The sequence below is a fragment of the Trichosurus vulpecula genome, chromosome 3, assembly GCF_011100635.1.
Source record: "Trichosurus vulpecula isolate mTriVul1 chromosome 3, mTriVul1.pri, whole genome shotgun sequence".
Lineage (NCBI taxonomy): Eukaryota > Metazoa > Chordata > Mammalia > Diprotodontia > Phalangeridae > Trichosurus > Trichosurus vulpecula.
Genome location: NC_050575.1, coordinates 393,202,879 through 393,228,412, shown reverse-complemented (window position 1 = coordinate 393,228,412; position 25,534 = coordinate 393,202,879). Strand labels below are relative to the sequence as shown.

At 41.9% G+C, this 25,534-nt stretch overlaps 1 protein-coding gene across 2 annotated transcripts in view; it reads right to left on the bottom strand.

Moving 5' to 3' along the window:
- The window catches only part of WWP2 (WW domain containing E3 ubiquitin protein ligase 2), a 127,210-nt gene that overhangs the window by 38,507 nt on the left and 63,169 nt on the right, over positions 1 to 25,534 (bottom strand). For both annotated transcript variants that reach the window (XM_036750360.1, XM_036750361.1), the window contains exons 8-9: positions 22,299 to 22,512; positions 487 to 576 (exon numbers count right to left, since the gene is read on the bottom strand). In XM_036750360.1, coding sequence (XP_036606255.1) covers positions 487 to 576; positions 22,299 to 22,512 — 304 coding nt within the window. The remainder of the gene's footprint in view (positions 1 to 486; positions 577 to 22,298; positions 22,513 to 25,534) is intronic.

Here is a 25,534-nt window from a genome sequence, read left to right as displayed (position 1 = left end):
CTCTCTTCTGAATGCTACGATGATGATGCTCTAAAAATCTCCACACAGATTTGACAAATGAAAGCAGATTCCATATGAGCAAATAGGAAAAGTAACCAAGTAAAAGTCCAGGTAACCCAAGAGAAGTGCTACAATATTTGGTAAAACCAGGTAGAAGGTCCTAGAAACATGTGACTCAAAAACAGAAAATTTCCATGCAGTGAAATCTACTGACTTGCAACTGGGCATCTGCAGCCCAAGGTCTCTCCAGTGGCCTCAAATTCTAGGTCCCCAACCACTTTAGCCCAAGGCTCCCCTTGTTACTTAGCAAGGCTAGTTGCTGCCCACAGGTGATACGTGCAGGCCTCAAATCAATGCAGTAGAGACAGGAAAGGGGGAGAGACAAGTGGAAGGGAAGGGGCAAGAAGACTGGGAAGCACAGAGTCCCCTCTGCTGCACCTGCCCCAGACAGAGGATCCCTGGATCAGTCTTAGGGGGATGACTTACCCTGGAGGAAGAGGCCTTTCCCAAGTAGTCGTTTTCGTATTGTGATCGACATAATAGACCCTCCCATTGGGTAGCTCTCGTTGTTCCCACCTGAAAAGAAATAAAAGAGGTGTGAAGTGCCCAGCGAAAGGAAACCCAGGGCAGTGAGGAAGGGCAGTCCCTGACCACCGAAGCCCCACTGAATCCCATAAATCCAACCACTAGCATGTGCCTACTATGTGCAAGCTGAACAAAGTGAACCAAGATTTTTAAATGACTGAGGTACTGCCCTCAAGAAACTTATTATATTTGAGTGGATAATGGAGCTGCCAGAAATAGACCTAAAAGTCCATAATTCCTTAGAGGCTGTGATCCATAATCATCTATATCTTACTGTACAGTACCAGTTCTATTTTTCTTCCTGGATCACATCTTTGGGCGGAGGGTGGGAGGTGGGGCAATGTTAAATGATCGCTCGCAGCTCTGGCACACACTGCACTTTCCCAGGCTGTCCCCCACGCATAGAATGTTCTCCTTCTTTCTCTTCTCCAGCTGCTGGCAAATCAGGCTTCCTTCATGTCTCAGCTCAAACCCTACCTTCTATAGGTCTTTCCCAGTCCCCCTCAAGACTGCACCTTCCCCCTGAGATGGCCTTCCATTTGCACTGCATAGATCTTATATGTACAGAGTGATCTCTATGTTGTCTTCTCATTACACTTTGAGCTCCTTAAAAGCAGGAATTTTTTTTTTTGCCTCTGTTTATCCCCAGCACTTAACATAATGCCCAGTACACAGTCAGTATTTAATAAGTGCTTGCTGATTTGACCTTATATGGTCACTATCAAATATATCTTCAGAATGTAGGACCACTAGATGACTCAAAAAAAAACCCCAGATGTATCTTTTTTTATTTGCCCTCTTTAGTTTGCAAAATTTGACTTCTACTCCTATCACCAAAGGTGGAAAGAGTTAAAAACTCTTATCCATGCTAATCTGAAAGGCAACAAAGCAATCATAATACTAGCTGGTATTTCTAAAGCACTTTAAGGTTTAAAAAGCACTTCACAAAACCTGGAAGACTTATATGAACTGATGCAGAGTGAAATGAGCAAAACTAGAACACTGTACACGGCAACAGCAAGACTGTAAGTGTGATCCACTACGACGGACTACTCTGATCAATGCAACGATCCCCAACACTTCCAAAGAATTCATGATGAACAATGCCATCCACCTCCACAGAGAGAACCGATGACACCTGAGTGTAGACTGAACCTCTTTTTTTGTCACTTTTATTTTTTTTGCAACATGGCAAATGTGGAAATATGTTTTACATGACTTCTTATGTATGAGTATCGTATTTCTCACCTTCTCAACGGGTAGTGGAGGGAGAAAATAAGTGTTAAAAAAGATACACACATACACACAATCTCATTTGAGCCTCACAAAAACCTTGTGAGATAAGTGAGGAGGATATTATCTGTCCCCATTTCAACCTTACATTGCCTTCTTCTCAAGTCTCTTGCTTCCTTATTGTACTGCTGACCTTGCCCAACTAAGCTTCGGCGTTGGATTGCCCCCACCATCCGCTGCCTTCACTACTGCACTAACGTGCTGCTGAATGAGATGAAGAAGATCAGAAAACAATGCCAAATGGGTCCACCAGAAATTTATGTCACATAACTCAACTGAGTCCTCACTGCCACAAGGCAATCCTTTTCTCCCTCCCTAAGTAGGAGGATAATGACCCCCACCTCCATAGCAGCTCTTCCAAACCTCTTCACCCCACCTCAAACCTCCCACAGCTCTCCTCACCTCTCTCTGAGCAGAGAACCTTGCCTCACACTTAACGCCCCCCCCCAAAATAAATGTAAGCCGTTCACCAAGAGCTCCCTCTCTTCCTGTCACATCATCCCGATGCCTTCTCCTTTACCCATCTCAGAAGAAAAGACACAACTAACCTCATTCCATCTCATATCCTCCAAAAGAATGTCTCCATGTCATCCCTCCTCTCTCACTTATCTTTAATCTCTCCCCATCTACTAGTTGCCTCTCTGCTACCTACAAACATACCTTTGTCTCCCCCATCCTTCATCCATCCAGCCCCACTCACTACTGTCCTATACAGGAATATGTCCAACTGGCTCACTAAAGCCAAATTTTAATGATGCAGAATAAACCTTACAATGTGTTATAAATGCATTCTTCCCCCCCCAAGGGCTGGAGAACTGGTTGTTAAATATTTCTGAATCAGGCTATCAATAAGTATTTATGAAGCACATGCCAGGCACTGTGCTAAGAACAGGTATGGAGGGTAAAAGATGAAATGGGAAGAGAACTATCTCCAGACCTGAGCCACAAGGTGGAGTCAGTGTGGGAAACCCAATTCCCACAAACACTTGCTGTTTTAATTCCCTCACAGAGGATACAAAAAAGAGGCAAAAGACAGTCCCTGACCTCGAGGTGCTTATAATTTAATGGGAGAGACAGCATGCAAACTACATATAGGATAAATAAGAAATAGTTAACAGAGAGAAGACAGTGGAATGAAGAGGGATTGGGAAAGGCTTCTTCCTATAGGAGGTAGGATGAGACTTAAAGAAAGCTAGGGAGGTCAGTAGTTAGAACAGAGTGGGGAGAACATTCCAGGAATGGGAGAAAGCTAGAGAAAATGCCTGGAGCCAAGAGTTGGAGTGTCTGGTTCATGGAACAGTCAGGAGGCCAGTGACACTAGGCTGACAAATACATGTTACAGGGTAAGTTCTAAGAAGACTGGAAGGAATTAAGTTATGAAGGGCTTTGAATGCCATACACAGAATTTTGTATTTGTTCCTGGAGGTGATAGGGAGCCATCAGAATTTATCAGGTGACACGATCAGACCTGCACTTTAGGAAAACCTAAAAAGGACTGGATTAGAATGGGGAGAGACTTGAGGCAGGCTGACCCACCCACAGGCTACTGCAATAGTCCAAGTGTGAGGTGATGGGAGCCTGCACCAGAGGTGGCAGTGTCAGAGGAGAGAAGGGGCATACTTGAGGGATGTTGCAAAGGTGAGATGGATAGGCTTTGGCAACAGCTTGGACTGGAGGGGAGACGGGGTACAGGGAGAGAATGTGAGGAGTCCAGGATAACCCCACAGGTGGGGCTCTAGCACTCACTCCAAAGTTCCCTTTTCTTTTCTTTAATCTTCTTTTAGAAGATGAAATAGATTTTTATTGATATCTTTTGTTTTCACATTGTCTAGATTTATGTTTTCGATACTCTAAAATTAATAAATACTAAACAGGCATTTTCATATGTGTGTTTGTACATATATATTAGAACAGAAAAAGAGGACTGTACATAAAAATGCAGATCTCTGTTATACACAGTTTGATTTTGCTTTTAAGTATATAATAAAGACAACATGTAACTTTAAAAGCTGTCTTAATTTTCTATGATTCTCTCTGGCATTCCTTCTGTTCTCTTCTGTGTTTTTTTTTTAAATGCTTCAAAGATCTTTTTTTCCTTTCTTTTTTCTTTTTTTCCTCTATCCTATCCTACTCCCCCCTTTATCTTCCCACCCAACCCCCAAATTGGAAAAAAGGAAGACACATTGGTTGTGTCTGAAAATACATGGCTGATACTGCATCTTGAGTCCATTAACTCTCTGTCACAAAGTCCTTGGAATACCAGTCATTACATTTATCAGAATTCTTAAGCCTTTCAAAGTTGTTTTAATTTCAACAATGTTGTGATTATGGTATAAATTTTTCTACTGGTTCTACTCAATTCCCTCTTCATCAATTCATACAAATCTTCTCAGGCTTGTCTGAAACCACTCCTTTAATCATTTCTTATGGCACAATAATATTCCATTATTCCATATAATTTTTTCAGCCATTCCCCTGAAGGGTACCTTGGTTAACAGTTCTTTGATGCTGCAAAAAAAGGCTGCTATATTTGTCTATCCATACACGTAAAAATAATGTATATGTACTTTTGTATATATGTGCATTTATAGCAGCCTTTTGCATTTTATACGTGTACACACACACACACACACACACACACACACACGCACACGTCTTCTTCCTCGTTCCTTGATCTCTTTGGGTATAGGCCTAATAATGGTAACTGTGGGTCAAAGGAAAAGCACGGAATAGTGGCTTTTTGACTATGGTTCCAAATTGCTTTCCAGAATGGCTGGTCCAATTCACAGCACCACCAACGGTGTATTAGTGTGCCTGTCTAGGTTTTAGTGATAATAATCTATTCTGGGTTCTGTTGCTACCTATCTGACCACTCCTCAGTCTTCTTTCTTGGCTGGATCTTCATCCAGGTCACACTTCCCAACCGTGGGTTCCCCCCAGGCTCTGGTCTTGGCATTCTTCTCCACTTAAAACTATTTCATGTAGTGATCTCATCAGCCCCAAATATTATTTATATCCTGATGATTCTTAAATCTACTTAGCCAGCCCTAACCTCTCTGCTAAATTCCAGTCTTGCACATCCAACCATCTATTGAACATCTCGAACTGAATGTCCCAGAGACATCTTACACTCAACATTTCCAAAACTGAACTCATTTCATTGTCTTTGCCCAAAAACACTCCCTTCTTCCTAACTTCCCTATTCTCTATAATTCCCTATACCACCATCCTCCCAGTCACCTAGGTTCACAATCCTAGGTGTCATCCTCATTATCTCCCAAATCCAATTTATTTCTAAGTCCTATTCAATCTATCTTTGCCATATCACTCATATATACCCCCTTCTCTTCTCTGATACCGCTAAGCACTCTGGCACAAGCTCTCATCATCTCTCACATCTCTCACTGCAATAGCTTTCTGGTTAGTTTCCCTGCCTGAAGTCTCTCCCCATTCCAGCTCATCCTCCACTCAGCTGTCAAAGTGATCTTCCTAAATTGTAGTCTGACAACGGTTATTCTCATTCAATAATAAATGATTAGCATTTAAAGCCCTTTACAACCTGGCCCTCTGTGACTACCCAGGTATTCTCCCATCCAGAGCACTGACTTCCTTGCTGTTCCTCATACAGCATACTTCATCTGCTGAAGACTGTGGTTTTTCACTGGCTGGCTCTCATGTCTGGAGAGCCCCTGCTTGTCTCTACCTACTGGCTTCCTTCATATCTCACCTCAAATTCAACCTTGTACAAACAAGGCTTTCCTAGTCCCCTCCGCTGCTAGTGCTTTTCCCCTGAGATCATCTCCAACTCATCATATATTGCTTGTACATAGTTGTTTGTATTCTGAATTGCCTGTTAGATTATAAACATCTTCTTGAGGGTGGTACTTTTTTTCAGGGTTCTCTTTGTATCTACAGCACTTAGCACAAGGTGCCTGGCACATGACAAGTACTTAACAAATGCTTGTTGACTGATTTTTATCCATAATTAATCTAAGTACCTTTCTTGGAAATGTATTCAGTAACCCATTCGAATTTAAATTGGGGGAATACAAATATGAAAAAAAGAAACAATTCCTACTCTCAAGAGCTAACATTCTAGTTTAAGGAAAGAAAGCTATATGCAAGTATATATAGAATAAATAAAAAGAAAATAAATACAAAGCAGTTAAGTAAAAGATAGTTTGGGAGAGAGGACACTAGCATATGGGGTCATCAGGAAAGGCTTCAAAACTCTGACCAACACAACAACCAGCCACAATTCCAGAGAACCCAAGATAAAACACGCTGCCCACCAGCGTGTAGGCTGAAGCGTATTTTTTCTTTCTTTTCTGGACATGGCTAATGTGGCAAATTGTTTTATTTGACTATACATATTAGTAACAGGTTTTGTTTTCTTGCTTTCTCTGTGGGGAGGGGGTGGAGGTAGGAGGAAGAAGGAAAGAACTGAAAATAAAATAATACTGAATTTTTTTAAAAAGAGAGGCAGTGCTTGAGCTGTGTCTTTAAAGAAGAGAGGGACCCTAAGACCAGGAACTGAAGATTCTGGGGCACCAAGATGTTCACTTCTCCATGGTTTCCTGAATCTTAGCCTCACTCTTTAGATACATAGATGCACACTGTACAGAGGTAGTATTGAGAATTCTTCAGGGCCTGGGCCAGATGTCTGCTATACCTTTCCTCTCCTCCAACACAGAAGAGAATGAAATACCCTATTTTCCACCTGGAAGCTTTTGGCCAATCTCCTTGCCACAAAGCAACTAAACCAGAGTTGGTCTGCTTACTTTTCGGTCACTAATTCACCACCTGGGCAACTGTAAACCTGTGGGTAGCGCTTCCCCCTTGTCAAGAGCAAACTATCTGCTGTAGGTGTGAAGGATGTAGGGAGCTAAACACATTTCTTTTTATACCAGAAATTCTTTCCACAATTCCTCCATCTGTAGTCCCAACTTGTGACAATCCAACCTTTGTATTTCACCTTAGTTAAGCCACTTTTACAATGCTTTAGCTAATGCCTACATTTTGGACTAGAGCCTTGAGGTTTCCCCCCAATCCTCACAAAGGAGGCGATTAAAAACCACCACACCATTTTTTAAATGCCTTTAACTGTCCTCCAGCTGCCTTGCCCTTACACCAATCTTAACTACCAGAGAAGAAACAAATTTGCTTTTTGGAGTTCTTTTCACTTATAACCAAGGAACTATCTCCATTCTATCATTTAATCTCAGCTGATCCTAGGAATGAAGGAATCCCTTAGTGTCTAGACATTCAACATCTTTCTATGAATTTATCCTTTTGTTAGCTCAGTTAAAAAAAGATAACTATCACTTTTTCCCAAGTTTACCTCCCTTCAGTATCTAACTGTTGCTGAGATCAAATGTCCACTTTGGCTTCCCTGATCCATAACTGCAGCTAGGTGGTTTCCTTAAGGAGCAAGCACTCGACTGCACCCCTACTCAGTCAGCTATATTATACACACGATCCATAAAGTTCCTTTCGTTTCATTCACATTACACAGCTGGCAAATTCCAGCATCAATCAAAATAAGCCCATCAATCCTTCACTCCCCTCGGTTAACTGCTGACCCATAGTCAAACTCCTTAGCTGGGTCTCCTGGAGCTCAGGGACACGTGTGGGGTAGTCTTTTCATTAACACTCCCTGTCAGGTTATGTCTCTGTCCCTTTTAGTCAACTTTTATGCTGAAGTTAAAACATTTTTCCATCAAAATGCCAAAGGATTTCAAGGCTACTCTGAATGCTTACCCCACAGATCATATCCTCTCCACATGAATAGCTCTATTTCATATTTTTAGAAAGAGCATTCAAAGCATCAACCCTGTTTTCAGGCTCCTACCCAACACATTGCTCCTTGGCCTTAATGGAACCATGAACCAACTACTCAGGACCTTCACACTTTAGACTGCCTAAAAAAGGAGTTGGCAATTTCACTTAATTTTGGTTATCGGCTTCTAAAGTCACTTTTTGTCTTGAGAGAATTTTAACTTTCCATCAGTTAGATGTATGTACCTATGTCTAAGGATTATTGGATTAATTGTAAAAAATATCACTTTGCTGGATGAAAACTAACATACTAGTAATATCTGTAAATATTACAGATACACTCTGTGAATAAGAAGTCACAATCCCACCTTCTAGAGGTGCTCTGAGGCAGTGTGGTACAGTGGAAAGAGTGCTGGAACTAGAGTCTAAGGGCCTGGGTTCAAATCCAGCCTCTGCTACTTACTACCTGTGAGATCTTGGGCACCTGAATTTCCACAGCTGCAAAATAAAAGGGTTTACCTAAATCAGGGTTCTTAATCTGAGGTCTAAGAACTTTTTTTAAAGAATATTTTTTACAATGGCATTGCCTTATGTATTGGTAATTAAGGTGGGACTTTTTTTTATTATTGTTTTCTCTTTTAGAATGCTAAAGTAATCAAGTGCCTTTGATTAAGTCTTACCAGGTGTGAAGCCCCAGGCCCACACCCTTTTCCTGATCAGATGTGAAGCCTTTGGGCCCTAAGAAGGGTATATAAACTCAGAGGTTAGCGTTTTTTGTTTGGGGCTTTCACTCACTGGAAGTCCCCCGGCTTGAAAACCCAGATGTTGGTGCTTCTCTCTTTGGTAACTATGTATGTGATGCCTTGATCAGACAACGCCTATCTGGTGAATTGTGTTATTTGCTCTGTTGATATGGTCTCTGTTTGTAATTTCTATTTGTATTTGCTCTGAAGTTCGGGGTGCTGGCTTTTCCCCTTGAACTAAGTGGATGATATATGTATGTTTAATTAAAGTAAGACTGTTAATCCCTTAAAATTGCTTTCCTTAGAAAAGCAGATCAAAGAACTTGTGCTGGCAGCCCTTGTTGCTGGTCTTGTTGGGTCTTTACACCCCTACGGCAGCTACAAACAGCATTGTTGTTACACCCTGTAATTGGTTTTCATCGTAATCCATTGTATTTTACTTTATGCATTTAAAAACAGGATCCTAAGAAGGGTCCACTAAAAAGGTGAAGATTCCCTGGACTAGATTATCCTCAAAGGTCCCCTTTATCTCTAAAATTGATGATCTGATGAGTTCTAGTTTTCTGCCCAAGGCCAAAGATTGGGGTTCTTTCTAGTAGACTCTTCTTGGGTTGGTGCTGCCATTAGCCATGTCTATGAATCTTAAGCTCACAGACCAAGAACTGGAAAGGACCTCAGAGGTCATCTAGTCCCAACTCCTCATTTTTCAAAGGAGGAAACTAAGTACCACACCCCAAGTCATTTCAACAGTAAGCAGCAGAACTGGGATTCAGTCAGGGTTGCTGACGGCAAACCCAGGGCTCTTTCTACTCCACCACCCCACCCCCAAACACCTGACTCCTGAAAGGTAGAGTTTCCCAAGCGGCCCAATGCAAAGTTATTTGCCATTAGATCATCTGCTCAACCCAGGGCCCAGCCCCCTAGCCATCATACTTCCTGCCCACATTCCTCTGTTACTATTACTATTATAGGTGAACCTTATGACCTAGTTAGTAGTCAACAAGCATTCTGAGTACTTACCATGTGCCAGGCACTGTGCTACACTCTGGAGAAAGAAGGAAAGACAAAAACATGGTCTCTGCCCTGGAGAGACTCATAGTCTAGCGGGGAAAATAACACCTAAATATAAATACATACAGAGAGTACAAATGGGGGATAATCTCAGAGGAAGGCACTGATTATGGTGGGGGTGGGGTGGAGGAGGAGGAGATCAGATGGGATTTGAGCTGAGTCTCAAAAGAAGCGAGGAGGTGAAAAGGGAGAGCAGGCCAGGCATGGAACGTCAGTCTCTGCCATCTGTGAGGAATAGCAAGGAAGCCAATGACACTGGATCTGGGAGTACGTGGGGGAGAGTGAAGCTAAGAAGTCTGGAATAATAATTAAAACAACAGCTAACATGTATATAGTGCTTTAAGGTCTGCAAAGTGCTTTGCATATATTACCTCATTGGATACTCACAACAACCCTGGGAGGCAGGTACCATTATTAGCCCCATTTTACAGGTGAGGAAATTGAAGCAGAGAGGGGCTGAGTGACTTACCCAGGGTCATAGAGCATCTGAGGCCAGATTTAAATTTAGGTCTTCCTAATTCTAAGTCTAGTACTCTATATTCTGTGTTATGTAGTTGCCTAGGTACCACCCAGGTTATGAATGGGCTTTCAAAACCAATGGAAGGGAGTCACTGAAATGTAATGAGAGGGTGGTGGAATGACACAGTGAGGCTTATATTTTAAGAGGATCACTTTGATAGAAGAGTGGAGGATGAACTGGAGTGGGGAGAAATCTGAGTCAGGGAGACCAACCAGAAGGCTACTACAACCATCCAGAAAAGAGATAGGGAGGATTTACACCAGGATGGGGCCTATGAGTAGAAAGAGAAGCAAGATGTTATGAAAAGTAGAAATGACACTGGTTTCCCTTCCATTGAAGGACTGGTTTCCAAATTAAAGATACTAAATCGTTATTGATTAGAGAGATATAAATTAAAATAACTCTGAGGTACCAATTCATACCTATTAGATTGGCTAACACAACAGAAAAAGAAAATGACAAATGCTGGAGGGGATGTAGGAAAATGGGAATATTAAAGCACAGTTGGTGGAGTTGTCAATTGGCCCAACTATTCTGGAGAATAATTTGGATCTACACTCAAAAGGTTATAAAACTGTACATACCCTTTGACCCAAAAACACTGCTACTAGGCCTGTATCCAAAAGAAATCAAGGAAAAAAGAAAAGGACCCCTAAAAATGTTTATAGCAGCTCTTTTTGTGGTAACAAAGAATTGGAAATCAAGAGGATATCCATCAGTTAGGGAATGGCTGAACAAGTTATGGTATGTAACTGTGATGGAATGCTATTGTACTATTAAGAAATAATGGGGGGGGGGGGGGGCGCGAAGCCAAGATGGCGGCTGGATAGCAGGGACTTGCGTGAGCTCCCCTCCAGGTCCCTCCAAAAACCTATAAAAAATGGCACTGAACAAATTCTAGAGCTGCAGAACCCATAAAATAGCAGAGGGAAGCAGGGCTCCAGCCCAGGACAGCCTGGATAGTCACTGGGTAAGTTCTATCCCAAGGAGCTGTGAGCAGAGTGGAGCAGAGCCCAGCATGGGCTGCGCCCAGACCAACCAGACTGGGAGCCGGGCGGAACAGGCCCTAGCGCCCTGAATCAGTGAGCTGTGGCAGTTACCAGACTTCTCAACCCACAAACACCAAAAACAACAGAGAAGGTTAGTGGGAAAAACTGTGGGGGACAGAGTGAAAGGAGTTTGCTTTGGCCATTGCCCCGGAGGCAACGGAGGTGGTGCAGCTCTGAGGACAAAGCTACAGCTGCAGTTGCTTTAGGTCCCAAGCCCATCTGGTGGAAGGAATTAAGTGGCATATCAGAGCGGGAGTGCAGAGCCTGCTTAAGATCTGAGTCCGGTCCGGGTTGGCAGTTCTTGGGGGGGGCGGGGGGGGAGTGCTGGTGTGGCAGAGCCTGCTGTGTAGAAATAGCTCTGAAAACAACAGCACAACCCCTCAAGCTTGGGACAAAGTACTCTCTACTCTACAAGCAGTCATACCCTGACAAAAAACTAAAGGGTCAAGTAGTTGGCCAGAAACATGGCCAGACAGCGAAAACAGACTCAGATTCAGACTGACTTTAGAATCTTTCTTTGGTGACAAAGAAGACCAAAACATACAGCCAGAAGAAGTCAACAAAGTCAAACAGCCTACATCAAAAGTCTCCAAGAAAAATATGAACTGCTCTCAGGCCATGGAAGAGCTCAAAAAGGATTTGGAAAAGCAAGTTAGAGAAGTAGAGGAAAAATTAGGAAGAGAAATGAGAGTGATGCAAGAAAACCATGAAAAACAAGTCAATGACTTGCTAAAGGAGACCCCCAAAAAACTGAAGAAAATAACACCTTAAAAAATAGACTAACTCAAATGGCAAAAGAGCTCCAAAAAGCCAATGAGGAGAAGAATGCCTTGAAAGGCAGAATTACCCAAATGGAAAAGGAGGTCCAAAAGACCACCGAAGAAAATACTACCTTAAAAACTAGACTGGAGCAAGTGGAAGCTAGTGACTTTATAAGAAATCAAGATATTGTAAAACAGAACCAAAGGAATGAAAAAAATGGAAGACAATGTGAAATATCTCATTGGAAAAACCACTGACCTGGAAAATAGAACCAGGAGAGAGAATTTAAAAATTATTGGACTACCTGAAAGCCATGATCAAAAAAAGAGCCTACATATCATCTTTCAAGAAATTATCAAGGAAAACTACCCTGATATTCTAGAACCAGAAGGTAAAATAGAAATTGAAAGAATCCACCAATCACCTCTTGAAAAAGATTCCAAAAAGAAAACTCCTAGGAATATTGTCACCAAATTCCAGAGCTCCTACATCAGGGAGAAAATACTGCAAGCAGCCAGAAAGAAACAATTTGAGTATTGTGGAAACACAATCAGGATAACACAAGATCTAGCAGCTTCTACATTAAGGGATCAAAGGGCTTGGAATATGATATTCCAGAGGTCAATGGAGCTAGGATTAAAACCAAGAATCACCCACCCAGCAAAACTGAGTATTATGCTCCAAGGCAAAATATGGATTTTCAATAAGATAGAGGACTTTCAAGCTTTCTCAGTGAAGAGACCAGAGCTGAATAGAAAATTTGACTTTCAAACACAAGAATCAAGAGAAGCATGAAAAGGTAAACAAGAAAGAGAAATCACAAGGGACTTACTAAAGTTGAATGGTTTTGTTTACATTCCTATATGGAAAGATGATGTGTATAATTCATGAGATCTCAGTATGAGGGTAGCTGAAGGGAATATACATACATATAGATAGATAGATAGATAGACAGACAGACAGACAGAGGGCACAGGAAGAGTTGAATATGAAGGGATATCTAAAATAAAATCAAATTAAGGGATGAGAGAGGAATATATTGAGAGAGGGAGAAAGGGAGAAATAGAATGGGGTAAATTATCTCACATAAAAGTGGCAAGAAAAAGTGGTTCTCTAGGAGGGGAAGAGGGGGCAGGTGAGGGGGAATGAGTGAATCTTTCTCTTATTGGATTTGACCTGAGGAGGGAATAACATACACACTCAACTGAGTATCTTACCCCACAGGAAAGAAGGAGGAAGGAGATAAAAAAGGGGGGATGACAGAAGGGAGGGCGGATAGGGGGAGGAGGTAATCAAAAGCAAACATTTTTGAAAAGGGACAGGGTCAAGGGAGAAAACTGAATAAAGAGGGATAGGATAGGAAGGAGCAAAATAAGTTTTTCACAACATGAGTATTGTGGAAGGGTTTTGCATAATGATACACATGTGGCCTATGATGAATTGCTTGCCTTCTTAGGGAGGGGAGAAAATTTGGAACTCAAAGTTTTAAAAGCAGATGTTCAAAAAAAAAAAAAAGTTTTTGCATGCAACTAGGAAGTAAGATATACAGGCGATGGGGCATAAAAATCTATCTTGCCCTAAAAGAAAGTAAGGGAAAAAGGGTTTGGGGGGAGTGGGGTGACAGAAGGGAGGGTTGACTGGGGAATGGGGCAATCAGAATATATGCCATCTTGGAGTGGGGGGAGGGTAGAAATGGTGAGAAAATTTGTAATTCAAACTTGTGAAAATTAATGCTGAAAACCAAAAATATTAAATAAATAAATAAGGATTGCTATGCCAAAAAAAAAAAAAAGAAAGAAAGAATGAGGGAGACCGTTTCAGAAGAACCTGGGAAGACCTATATGATTTGGTGCAGACTGAAATGAGCAGAACCAGGAGATCATTATACACAGTAACAGCAATATTGTAATGACGATCAACTGTGAAAGACTTTGCTATGCTGATTAATACAATGATCCAAGACAATTGTGAAGGACTCATGATGAAAAATGCTCTCCACCTCCAGAGAGAGAGCTGATGAACTCTTGATAACAAATTTAAAATATAATTTTTCACTTTATTTTTCTTTCTTTTTTTGCAACATGGTTTTATAGAAATACATTTTGCCATGATTTCACATGTATGATTAATATCATATTGTTTGCCTTCTCAATTGGGGAGGGAAAGGGCTGGAGGGATAAAATTTGAAGCTCAAAATTTTTTTTAAATGTTTAAATAATAAGATTTTTGAAAGCTGAAGAGATATAGAGAAGTCTCAATAAGAATTGCTTTCTCTATGCTACAAACCGATGGTTATGCCTTCACTTTGGTAGCACATATATTTTAGGGTTTTGAGTGGGGCGGGGCAATTGGGGTTAAGTGACTTGTCCAAGGTCACACAGCTAGTACATGTGTCATGTGTCCAAAGCCACATATGAACTCAGATCCTCCTGACTCCAGGGCCAGTGCTCTACTCACTGCGCCACCTAGCTGCCCCAGCACATATATTAAAACTGGAATGATGAAGAGAAGATTACTCTTCTTGGGTTTATGCTCCCATTTACAGTGTCTCTGAATTGTAAACTCACACACCAAGAACATACCAGGAACTTCAGAGAACTCATCTAGTCCAAACCCCTCATTTCACAGAGGAAACAAAGTGACTGGCCCCAAATCACAAATGATAGGGAGCAGATACGGGATTCAACCAAACGACTGTAAGATAGCAATAGAATTGACCTGTTCTGAAAAGAAGTGTTCACGATGTTTTATAAGCTGTCAGTCTACATTCTGGAAGATATCTTCTGCCCACATTTCTCAGGGCTTCTGTTGGTTCTTTGTAAACTGGTGGTGAGGAATATTCAGCTCAATCATTCCCCAAGGACCTTTCTCAGTATTCTGAGCTACTCTTTAAGCCTAAGAACACTGAGCTCCCTTTCAAAAAATATAAACAACACTCTCTTTATTTCTTTTACACACAGGATGGCACGGCAGCAGTTCTTCAGGCCCCTGAATTACATACTGATTTTTTTCACCTTCTTTAACTAGTCCCTTTCTTTTGCCTTGGACAAGTTTCCAAAGTTTATAGTGGAAGTGTTAAAAAATAAAACCTTCATATAGTGGCAAGAAGGTTTCTGTAGTGTATACAAGCACACTCTATTCACACATTTTTCAGATGCAAATAAAGGGAAAATGAAAGAAAGTAATGATTACGAATTAATCACAGCTATGGAGAGAATGCAGATACACATCAACACTAAGCCCAGCAAGTGCTCTCTAAAATTCCCTCTACAGACAACAGTGAGATACAGGAAACATGCTCAGGAGGCAGTACTGTTCAGCATCACCAGCATACTGCCTCTTCACAAAGTGCCTTAAAACTCTTCAGGAATGAATCTGACTAGTGGTAAAATTCAGTTTGGATGCGATGAAAAAGCAGAAGCTGGTTTCTAATTCAGCTGAGAAGATCCAAACCCTGATTGTTGCTACAATGTCTCTACAAATCAAGTCTCACATGAGAACATGTCAACCCTGGGGGTCTCTGGGGCTGCCTTGAGAAGGTGTCTCTGAAGCTCAACATGGTGGTCACCATGAATCTGAAGGTCTTTGAAGCCACCTCGCCCCAATTAATTCTGCTCTGAGGCAGGAAATAGCTCGTGCAGCCAGTGACTGTGGGGAGAAAGGACTGTGGGGAGGTAACCCAGCAGTCCAAACAAAACGCCCTCCCTTATGTAAGAAACCACAGCGACATGCTGTTTGCCAGGACAACATAATAGGCCTCTGTGTGAAGCACTGTGGGGGAGCGTGCACACTCCCAGAGTTTACCTAAGCCATACCTGTGCATGCAGTGTTAATGAGAGCTCTGTCCCCAAAGCAAAAGCCCCACTGATAGGAACCAGATGCAGGATGGGTTGACAACAGCAGCCTTGCTATACTATCATTGGCTGGCCGAGACAGGAGGGCATGGTATACCCCTTTTAATTAATATTTTAGGCATCTTTTTAAAAAATCAATTCTTCCCCCCCACCCAATTTCCTTCAATCTAATCAAATTAAAAGCAAACTAGACAAAAAGGTTAGATGTTTTAAAAGGAAGAAAAAAAAAACCCAAAGGAATGGCCATTGTCGTATTTAGATCTATTGAGATCCACTCCGCACGCAGGGTCCTCTGGTCCCAATACTAATTTACGAGACTCCTCTGTGTTTATAATATCTGCTGTATATTTTTAATGACAGAACAAATGCTTCAAAATCCCCACATCAACAAGTTCAGAAGGAGAGATAGGAAGAGTCCAGGAGAACATGCTGGGATAAGGACAAGTAGGGGGCTTTGAGAAACTCTGTTTAACTGCACTCGGACATACTGGTTGAGGAAAGTGTTTTCTTAACACTTATTAACAAAGTAAGAATCTGAAATGGGCAATAAAGAACCTCACACACTCTGAAGGATTCAATTCAATTAAGTAAACATTTATTAAATACCTACTACATACGGGGCAGTCTGCTAGGAGGTAGGGAAAGAAATATGAAAACCAGTCTCAACCTTCTAGAAATTTACAACCTAAGCTGCAAGATTTCCATAAAAACTTATTTTAAAAGAAAGAGAAAGATTTCAAAAGACATAGAGGTAAATGGAGTCTATTCTAAGTACTGGGATAGAGGAAGGGCCAGTACAAATGTACAGAGGCAGAAGAGGGAGGATGAGAATGGAGAACCCCAATTTATGCAGTTTAACTGGATTGTAGAGCATTTGTCAGGGAACAACAGTATGAAATAACACTGAAAAGATAAATTAGAATAATTCTGAAGGTGTGAGTACTGTCAAGGAGAGCTTGTATTTTATCTTATGTGCAATGGGGACCCAAGCAAAGTTTTTGAACAAAAGAGACTAATGCAACCAGATCTATACATGAGGAAGACGACCGTGCAAAAGACTGGTTAGAAAACAGGGAGAATGGGGACTGGGAAGGTCTGCTAGCAGGCTGCCATAATAGTCTTGGCCAGAAATGATGAAGGATAGTCTGAATGAAAAAAAAAAAAAAACAGAGGGAGGGAAGAGAAATCAATGTTTGCAGAGGCAAAATTAACAGGCTTTGGCAAATCACTGGCTACAGTAGGAAGCCAAGTCAACAAGGACTCTTAGTGACTCCTGAGTACCTGGAATGGTGGATGTGCCATCTACAGAAATCAGGAAGTCAGGAGGAGAGGCGAATTGGAGGGAGAAAGGAACAGGTTCAGGTTTGGACGTGGTGAGTCTGAAGCATTACTGGGGCACTCAAGCAGGCAAAAAGAAAAGTGAAGAGCAACTGACTGAGTGGAGTGGGAGCAGAGCAGAAGGCAAGATAGCCCCATTTCAAGGCCACCTTAGACGCTTGCTAGTGTGTGAGTGATTACAAGGAAGCTATTTGGCCTCCCTGGGCCACAGTTTCTCTATCTGTAAAAGGAAGATAAGAACGCCTATAGTAATCACCTCATGGTGACTATGAGAAGGAGTATCATATTTCCAGACATTATCAAATGAGATAATGTGTGGAATGCTTTCTGCAAATGGTAAAGCACCAAAGAAATGCCAGTTGCTGTTATTAAATATGAAACTGGATCGGTAAAGCCAGAGAAACGGATGAGACCACCGGAGCAGAGAAGAGAAAGGGAAAAGGGGGAAGGCCAAGGACAAAGTCTTAGGGCAGACCCATTAATCAGAGAAGATAACCAAGAAACAGCGAGGTAAGACACCTGCAGTAATGTCATGAAGGCCAAGGGAAGGAGGAGCCTTAGAATCAAAAGCCCCAATTCTGTAGATTAGGAAGCCTGAATCACTGCAAAGCTAAGCAGTTTGACCGGGATCACACAGCTGGTGAATGTCTAGGGCAGGCTCTGAACACAGGACCTCCTGACTCCAAGTACAGCGCCCCATTCCCAGTCTGAGAATCAGATCATGTTTGTCTCCTAGAAAGAGTTTAGTAGAGTACCTACCCATATCACATAGATTATTTATCCTTCAAAAGTATGACAAAACTCAATTACAAGTTCACCTGGACAAGAATGTTTCCCTCATCTTCTCTAAGACTGGTTGATTGATCTATTTCTCGTCTTACCTTTCTTCTCGGGATTTAGTGTAGTACCTGGCACACAGCAAGCACTTAATAAATGCTTGTTGACTGACTTCTGTTAGTCTGAGTATTTTGTATTTTTGTAGGAATCCATCCATCTCATCAATACATGGAGAAGAACTTTAAGGTAATAGTACGTCTGAAAAGCATCCTGGGGTTTTAGCCGCCCGCAACTCAATAAGACAGTAGTGTTACACAGAATGTGATCTTAGTGCGCTTTTAAGAGTTTTGGCGTTCAGGAAAAAGGAGGTGATAGTCCTGTAGTGCTCTGCTGTGGTCAGACTACATATAAACCAATAGTGTAGACACTCAGTTTTGGGAAGAACACTGGTAAGCTGGAATGGTGTTATTTTAGTGTTGTAAGAGATCTCATAAGCTAACTAGTACAACCCGGGCCTCAATGGTTTCCAATAAAGCAGAGCCCATTTCCTCCCAAGCCAGCATATTCCACTTCTGAACAGCACTAATTATTAGGAATTTTTTCTTCGCCCTGAGAAGAAATCCACCTCTTTGAAACTTCCACCCACAATTCCTATTCCAGAAGTAAAGAACAGTCTGTATGGAAGTGGAGAAACGGGAGACTACATGTCATGAGTAAGAGGCAGCTGCTAACCATGGCTAACACAGGGAGTGCGATAGGCAACGGGAAACCATCCAAAGTGTTGGCAATGGAAAACAAAAGTCAGGCTGTGGGGGCTCATCTGTTAGGTTGAGGAGTTTTTCATTTATCCTAGAGGAAGCAGGGAGACACTAAAGATTTCTGAGCAGAAGAATGCCATGGTCATGGTCAGACCTGTATCTGTGTGGGAGATAGCTCAGACAGGGGAGAGACTAGAAGCAGAGAGACAAATTAGCCAGTCATTCCAATAGTCCAAACCAGAGATGATGAGAGTCTGAGTGAGGGTAGTGGTTGTACGAGATGGATGCAAGAGATGCTGCAGAGAGGACTTTGCAACTGCCTGAATGGGAAGGGTGTGAGGAAGAGTGAAGAGTCAAGGCTGACTGAGAAGTGGAAACCTGGGTGACCAGAAGGACAGAAACAAGTAAATATGGAGGGAGATTCCAAGAGGAAGTATGGAGGCAAGAATGAGTTCAGACTTGGACACATTCCATTTGAGATGCCAATGGGACATCCAGATGGAGATGTTTAGAAAGCAATTGCTGAACTGGAGTTCAGACGGGAGATTAGGATTCAATATATGTATTTAAGAGCAGGTTACTACAATTCTTCACAACATGACTAATGTGGAAATGTTTAATATGACTGTACATGTATAACCTATATCAGAGTGCATGCCGTCTTGGGGAAGGGGCAGCGGAGGAAGGGGGAGAAAATGTAGAACTCAAAATCTTATAGAAGTGAATGGTGAAAACTAAAAACAAACAAAAAAAATAAGAGTAAGTTACACAGAAATGATAAGTGAATTCCTGAGAGCTAATAAGATTGCCAGGAAAAGTGACTGTAAGGCCCAGAACAGAGCCCTGGGAGTAAGCCAGGCTTCCTGGATAGGAGATGAGTGATGATCCAGAGAAGAAGACTAACAAGAAACAGTCAGGCGACTAGAAAGAGAACTAGGAGAGTACAATGTCATAGAAGACAAGAGAGAAGAGACTATCTAAGGATAGGGAGTCAAAAGCTGCGAAGAAGTCAGATAGAACAAAATTAGGAAAAGGCCATGGATTTAGTGATTAAAAGATGAATGTAACATCAGTTAAGTGACTGGGTCTCAAAGGGTTAAGAAGCAAATTAGAGTGGGACGAATGTCCTGTTTTCATTAAAGACAAAGACTGCAAACTACATTTTGATGAACTGCACTGAATGACAGCTTAAAACCAGGATACTATCATTCACTTATTCATCCACTCAATTACTATGTGTTGAGAATCTACCAAGCTAGAAAAACATGCTCATTAGGCACTGGAAGAAACAAAGATCAGTGAGGCTGGCTCCCTGCCCTTATGGAGTTCACAATCTGGCAGAAGTGATATGATACAAAACAAATATGTTGTGACTATAATATGTAATAGAATCTGAGAAGAGCCTGAGAGTGGAACATAAAGTGGAACATAAAGAAGTGTTCAGAAAAATCGCTTTTGAAGGGAGACCAGTGGAGGCTTCATGGAAGTGGCATTTGACCTAGGTCTTGAAGGACAGGTAGAATTTTCCCAGGTGAGCACTGCATCCCTGTACAAGGAATGCCCTTGAGCAAAGACATAAAGGTAGGAAAGTACCTGACACGTACATGGACGTCCAAATACAGGGAGCCAAGTGATAACCTGTATGGCATAGAACACTGAAGCCCCAAACAAGTGGCCAGGAAGGAGGTGGGTGTACAACCTGAAGATTACTGAAACACAAGCTTCCTTTCTGTCTTGTCATTCTCCCTCTCCTTCTCTAAACAGAAAGCCTCGACTCTACTCTCCTCCATGCCATATTCTCTAATGATATGGACAGAAATATCACCAAGCAACAACTGGCACAGAACAACCCACACGGCTGGAAATGGCCAGCCAGTTACCCAAACCCTCGCACTGGGGTCGAGATGAAGAGCTGGAAAGCCATCTTGGCAGGGACACCTCCAATAACCATTGTCAGGGCCAAAGGTGCCCTTGACCTGGGAAGCTGGCTACAGAGAGGCGGGCAGGCTTTACCCGGTTCTAAATGCCCTTGGGAGAAGACGTTCCTCACTCACGCACCCCAGGCCCCAGACAAGAAGCTCGGCTGGCGGCAGGAGGAGAGAGGGAGGAGGGCACACAGCCATAGCTGGGGCAGGAATAAAGGGAGCTTTTTTCAGAGCTGACTGGAAACAGGAAGCGCCCAATCCCTGAGAACAGTAACCCTCACACACACTCTACATAAAGACACACTGAGCTGTTAACCCTAATTACCTGTGACGGACACACGAGTGAAGCCCCAACCTTCCAGGCAGCCGATTTAGCAAAAGGAAAACAAACAGCTCACAAGGAATACAGGCAGCTATTTTCCCCCTAAAACAGCCTTCTTGCTCCCAGATTATAACACAGATGTGAGATGAAAGATTAAACAAGGTTCCTCAGGTATTTCTCCCCACAAGAGTTACCAGCCCAGCAGGAAGCAACAGCACACAAGCACACACAGCCACAAAAACTTTTCCATGCCTGTTATTAAGTGCATCCTTCACTGCCACCAGCTCACACCTCCTAGGAGCTAGGTATTTTTTAGAAAGGGGGCTACGACATTCAACGTGCATGGGGCTGAAACTCAATGTTCTTAAAGCTAGTTTAAAAGGGCTCAGCTGGAGACACTGTAGCAGGGGATACACTGAGAGAAAAGCTACACGGCCTTCCTATTTTCCTTTCAAGTTTTAAAATACTGTTGTTTGTCATTCAATCATTTTCAGTCGTGTCTCACTCTCTGTGACTCCATTTGCCAAGAAAAACAGATACCGGACTGGTTTGCCATTTCCCTCTCCAGATCATTTGATGTATGAGGAAATTGAGGCAAACAGGATTAAGTGACTTGCCCAGGGTCATACAGCTAGTTATGAGTCTTCCCGACTCCAAGCCTGGCACTCTATCCACTGTGCCACTTACTTAACACCATTATGAAAAAATAAAATTATCCAAAAGAGTTGCATGACTGTCGTTGCTTCACTCTGCATTATCGTGTGTGTGTGTGCGTATGTGTATGTGTGCCTGCGCACACATCCACGTGTGCACTAGGGTCCCACACATGCCAATCTATGGCAGAGGTAGCACTCACTCCAGGTTTTTCTGACCTATACGTTCTTCCTGTACTCTTATGACTTATGAAAAATGCTATCCATCTCCAGAGAAAGAACTGATGGAGTCCAAATACAAATCAAAGCATACTTTTTAAAACTTTATTTTTCTTGTTTGCTTGGTTCTTTTGCCCTGTGTTTTCTTTCACAACATGACTAATATAGAAATATCTGAAATGTATAACCTATATTAAATTACTTGCCTTCTCAATTAGGGGGTAGGGGAGGAAAGAAGAGAATTTGGAATTCAATAATTTAAAAATATGTTAAAAATTATTTTACACATAATTGAGAAAAAATAAAATAATAAATTTTAAGGGAAAAAAAAACCTGTTGCCCAGACTTCTTTTGGGGGAAGATCTAAGTGAAGGCCCCACCATCAGGTTCTTATTCTCTATAAAAGCCATATTCTCAAGTTAAGGTTTTCCTTCAAACGTGAAAAAAGGTGGCCTTCATTTCACTCCCCGTAGGCGACAAAGATTCCAAGGCCACCTTTCCCACCAGGCTGGAGACTAATTGCGGCTCTCCCTTCTTCCAGGGAATGTTGACCATCTGGCAATAGCCAGCCATGCTTTTGGTGCCTGTATTAGTGAAGGAGCCAGAGTTTTCTGGAAGAAAAGGGCTGAGCCCATACAGGACACAACTTACCCAGGAGGCAGCGTTTCTGAAGCCTGCGATGTGACAAGAGGCTGCTGGGCACCCACACTAGAAGCTGGCTCTTGTCCTTCCCTAGGTTCTGTCATGGCCGGGAGAGAGGTAGCCCCCGGGGTCGGGGTCACACTTGACACTGCAGCAGGGGGCGAAGTCACACCAACCACAGGCCGCTCTTCAGGATCAGTGGCTGCCGCAGATTCTCCATTCACTGGAAGTACAGAAACTCAACAAATCAATCAGCTACTTTTTATCCATGGTCACTAAGTTTTACCTTAAACTTACTTTAGCTTTGCTAGCACAAGAACCTAGAACATTCTCATATTGTTGATAGCAGCAGCAATGACACATTTATCGATTTAATGCAGCTTCTAAAATTGACATGAACACATGCCCAGGGCCTAAAAGAATCAGGCAGAGGTTCTAAAATAAGTTGAAGACACCACCTACCTTCTGTGATGCTTTTTTTAGGTTCTTATAAGGATGTGTTTAGCAGCCTGATATGGAGAAATGCTTGTGTTTTAATCCAATGAAAGGGTAGCAACAAAGAACAGATGTGACCAGGATAATGAGGGGCTGCTCCTGGTAAAAGGCAGCAAGGCCAGTGCAAAGTCTGTAGGCCCAAATGATTCGCTCTATACTTATCTTTCTTTAATTGTTAAAATAAATTTTTATTGATATCTTTTTTTTAATCACCTACACTTCCCACTTCATTCCTTTCCCTTGCCCCTCCCAGGGACCCACCTTTTACAATAAAGGATACAAAAAAAGAGGAAGAAAAAAAATTCTTCAAAACTAACATATCCAAAAAGTCTGAAACATGTAGTGTTCCACATATTCAGAAGCAGAAAAAGGTATCGAGATATCTCCTCATGAAGATACCTAGACTTGGAATCAGAACCCTTGAGTTCAAATCTGTCCTCACACACTCACAAGCTGTGTGACCTGGGCAAGTCACTTAACCTCTATTTGCCTCAGTTTCCCCAACTATAAAATGAGGACAACAACAGCCCCTACCTCCCAGGGTTGTTGTGAGATCACATGAGATAATATTGGCAAAGTGCTTAGCAAACCTCTGCTTCGCATCTATTATCTGATTATGAATACATGTATATACGGTATGTGCACATATGTTAACTCTCTCTTCTTTGGGGTCAGGCTTTGTCACTTTCAATTGTGCTGGTGATGGTGGGAGTCACTGCCCATAATTTTGCTCTTTCCACTTATTTCACTTTGTATCAGTTCACAAAAAGCTCTCCACGTTATCTACGTAATCACTATATTCATTTCTCACAGGGCAGTAATATTTCATTACATTCATGAAGCATATCAGCCATTCTCCAATCCAAGAGTACAAGCTTTGTTTCTAGTTGTTAACTACAAAAAGTGCCGCTACCAATGTTATGGTGTATGTGAAGCCTCTCATCTTAGCACTGACCACCTTGAGGTAGATGCCCAGGAGTGGAATCTCTGGGTCAAAGGGTATGGATATTTTAATCACTTCCTTCCACTTATTCCAAATTGCTTTTCAGAAGGGTTGGACCAATTCACAGCTTCACCAACAATGCCCCAGTGCACCTATCCTTCTGAAAACCCTCCAATGCTGACTTTTCCCATCCTTTTTCATCCTAGCTGATTTGCTATAAGTGACCCAAAACCTCACAGTTGTTTTGATTTGCACTTCTCTTATTAATTCACAGTGGGTTTTTTTTCTATAGTTGTTAATAATCTGCAATTCTTTTGAGAAATGTTTGTTCATATCTTTTGCCACTTATCTACTGGGAAATACCTTTCGATCATAGATTTCTATTAATTTTGTACATAGATATCAAAACCTTATCACAGATACTTGATATAGGTTTTTAACAAGCCTTCCTCTCCACTTAATTGCTTCCCTTATATTGGTTACATTAATTTCGTTCATGCAAATGATTTTCGATTTCATTTAATCAAAATTACCTACTGCCTCAAACTGAACACAACATTCTCAATACGATTTGACCAGAATGAGGCCAAGTCAGACTAGTGGGGATGAAAAGAAAGCATAGGAGAAGGAACCCTGGAAATATCATCAGCAGGTCTGGTCAGTGATCTCCTCTACCTCTTGTCTGGTTAAGAATTCACCCCCTAGCCACAGCTGCTCTGTTATATTAGACCAATAAAACGTGTTTCTGGCAACAGTTTATAAAAGACATAATTCTCTCTGCTTTGCACTTTTGGGTTATCAGTCCTTTAAGGAGATCATACTCAAGGGAGCGGGCAAAAAATTATTTCTCACCATACAGATGAGGAAACCAAGATTCCAAAGTTCAGAGATTTATGTCAAAGAAGACAATGATCAGAAGCCACATCACTGGCAGGACTGAAAAGTGCCAGTTCCTAAGTGGCTATTTCACTTTTCCAGGTGGCCATACTGTCTCTCCTCCTCTAACTATATGTCAAAAAAGGAAGTCAGATAAGTACTGATTTGGTATGCTAACAAATGAAAACCTCTACTATTGATCTGGTGCTTCACCAGTATAATAATAATTGATGTTCATAATGGGAACCCAAAGTCCTGAAATGTCATTTGAATCAAAGATTAAATGGTAAAGATAAAACTGATTAAATTTGGTGTAGTTTTAAAGTTAAGCCGAGGTGTTTTGTTGATATTCTAAATCCTTGGAAATCAGCAGCCTACATGTGGTATTGAGAGTATATAACGCTCCAGGGTGTCCCCAAAGTCTCAGAACAGTTTTAAAGCTTTTATTATGTAAGACTTTTGAGATCCCTCTTATAAACCAGTATATTGCACAGAATCATATAATTCTCAGGTCAGAAGGAAACTTTAGAGGTCATCTATTCCAACCTCCCCAAAAGGATAGGAATCCCTTCTGTAGCACCCCTGGAACATGGTCATTCAGTTTCTATTTGAATACCTCTGGTGATGGGAAGAAGCCCCTTCCACTGCTAGACAGCTCTCAACATTGGGAATTTCTTATCTTACATTGAGCTGAAACCTGATTCCTCGAAATTCCTACCCAGTGGTCCCCACTTCTGCCTTCTGAAGCACAAAACCAAACTGGCCACCTCCACTCCATGACAGCACATCAAGTATCTGAAGATAGCGATCATGTCTCCAGAGCATTTCCCTCTCCAGACTAAACACACAGTTTCTTCCATTGTTTCTCAACCAACGTGGATTCCAGACCCTCCACCAACCTCATGGCATTTCTCTGGATATACTCTAATGT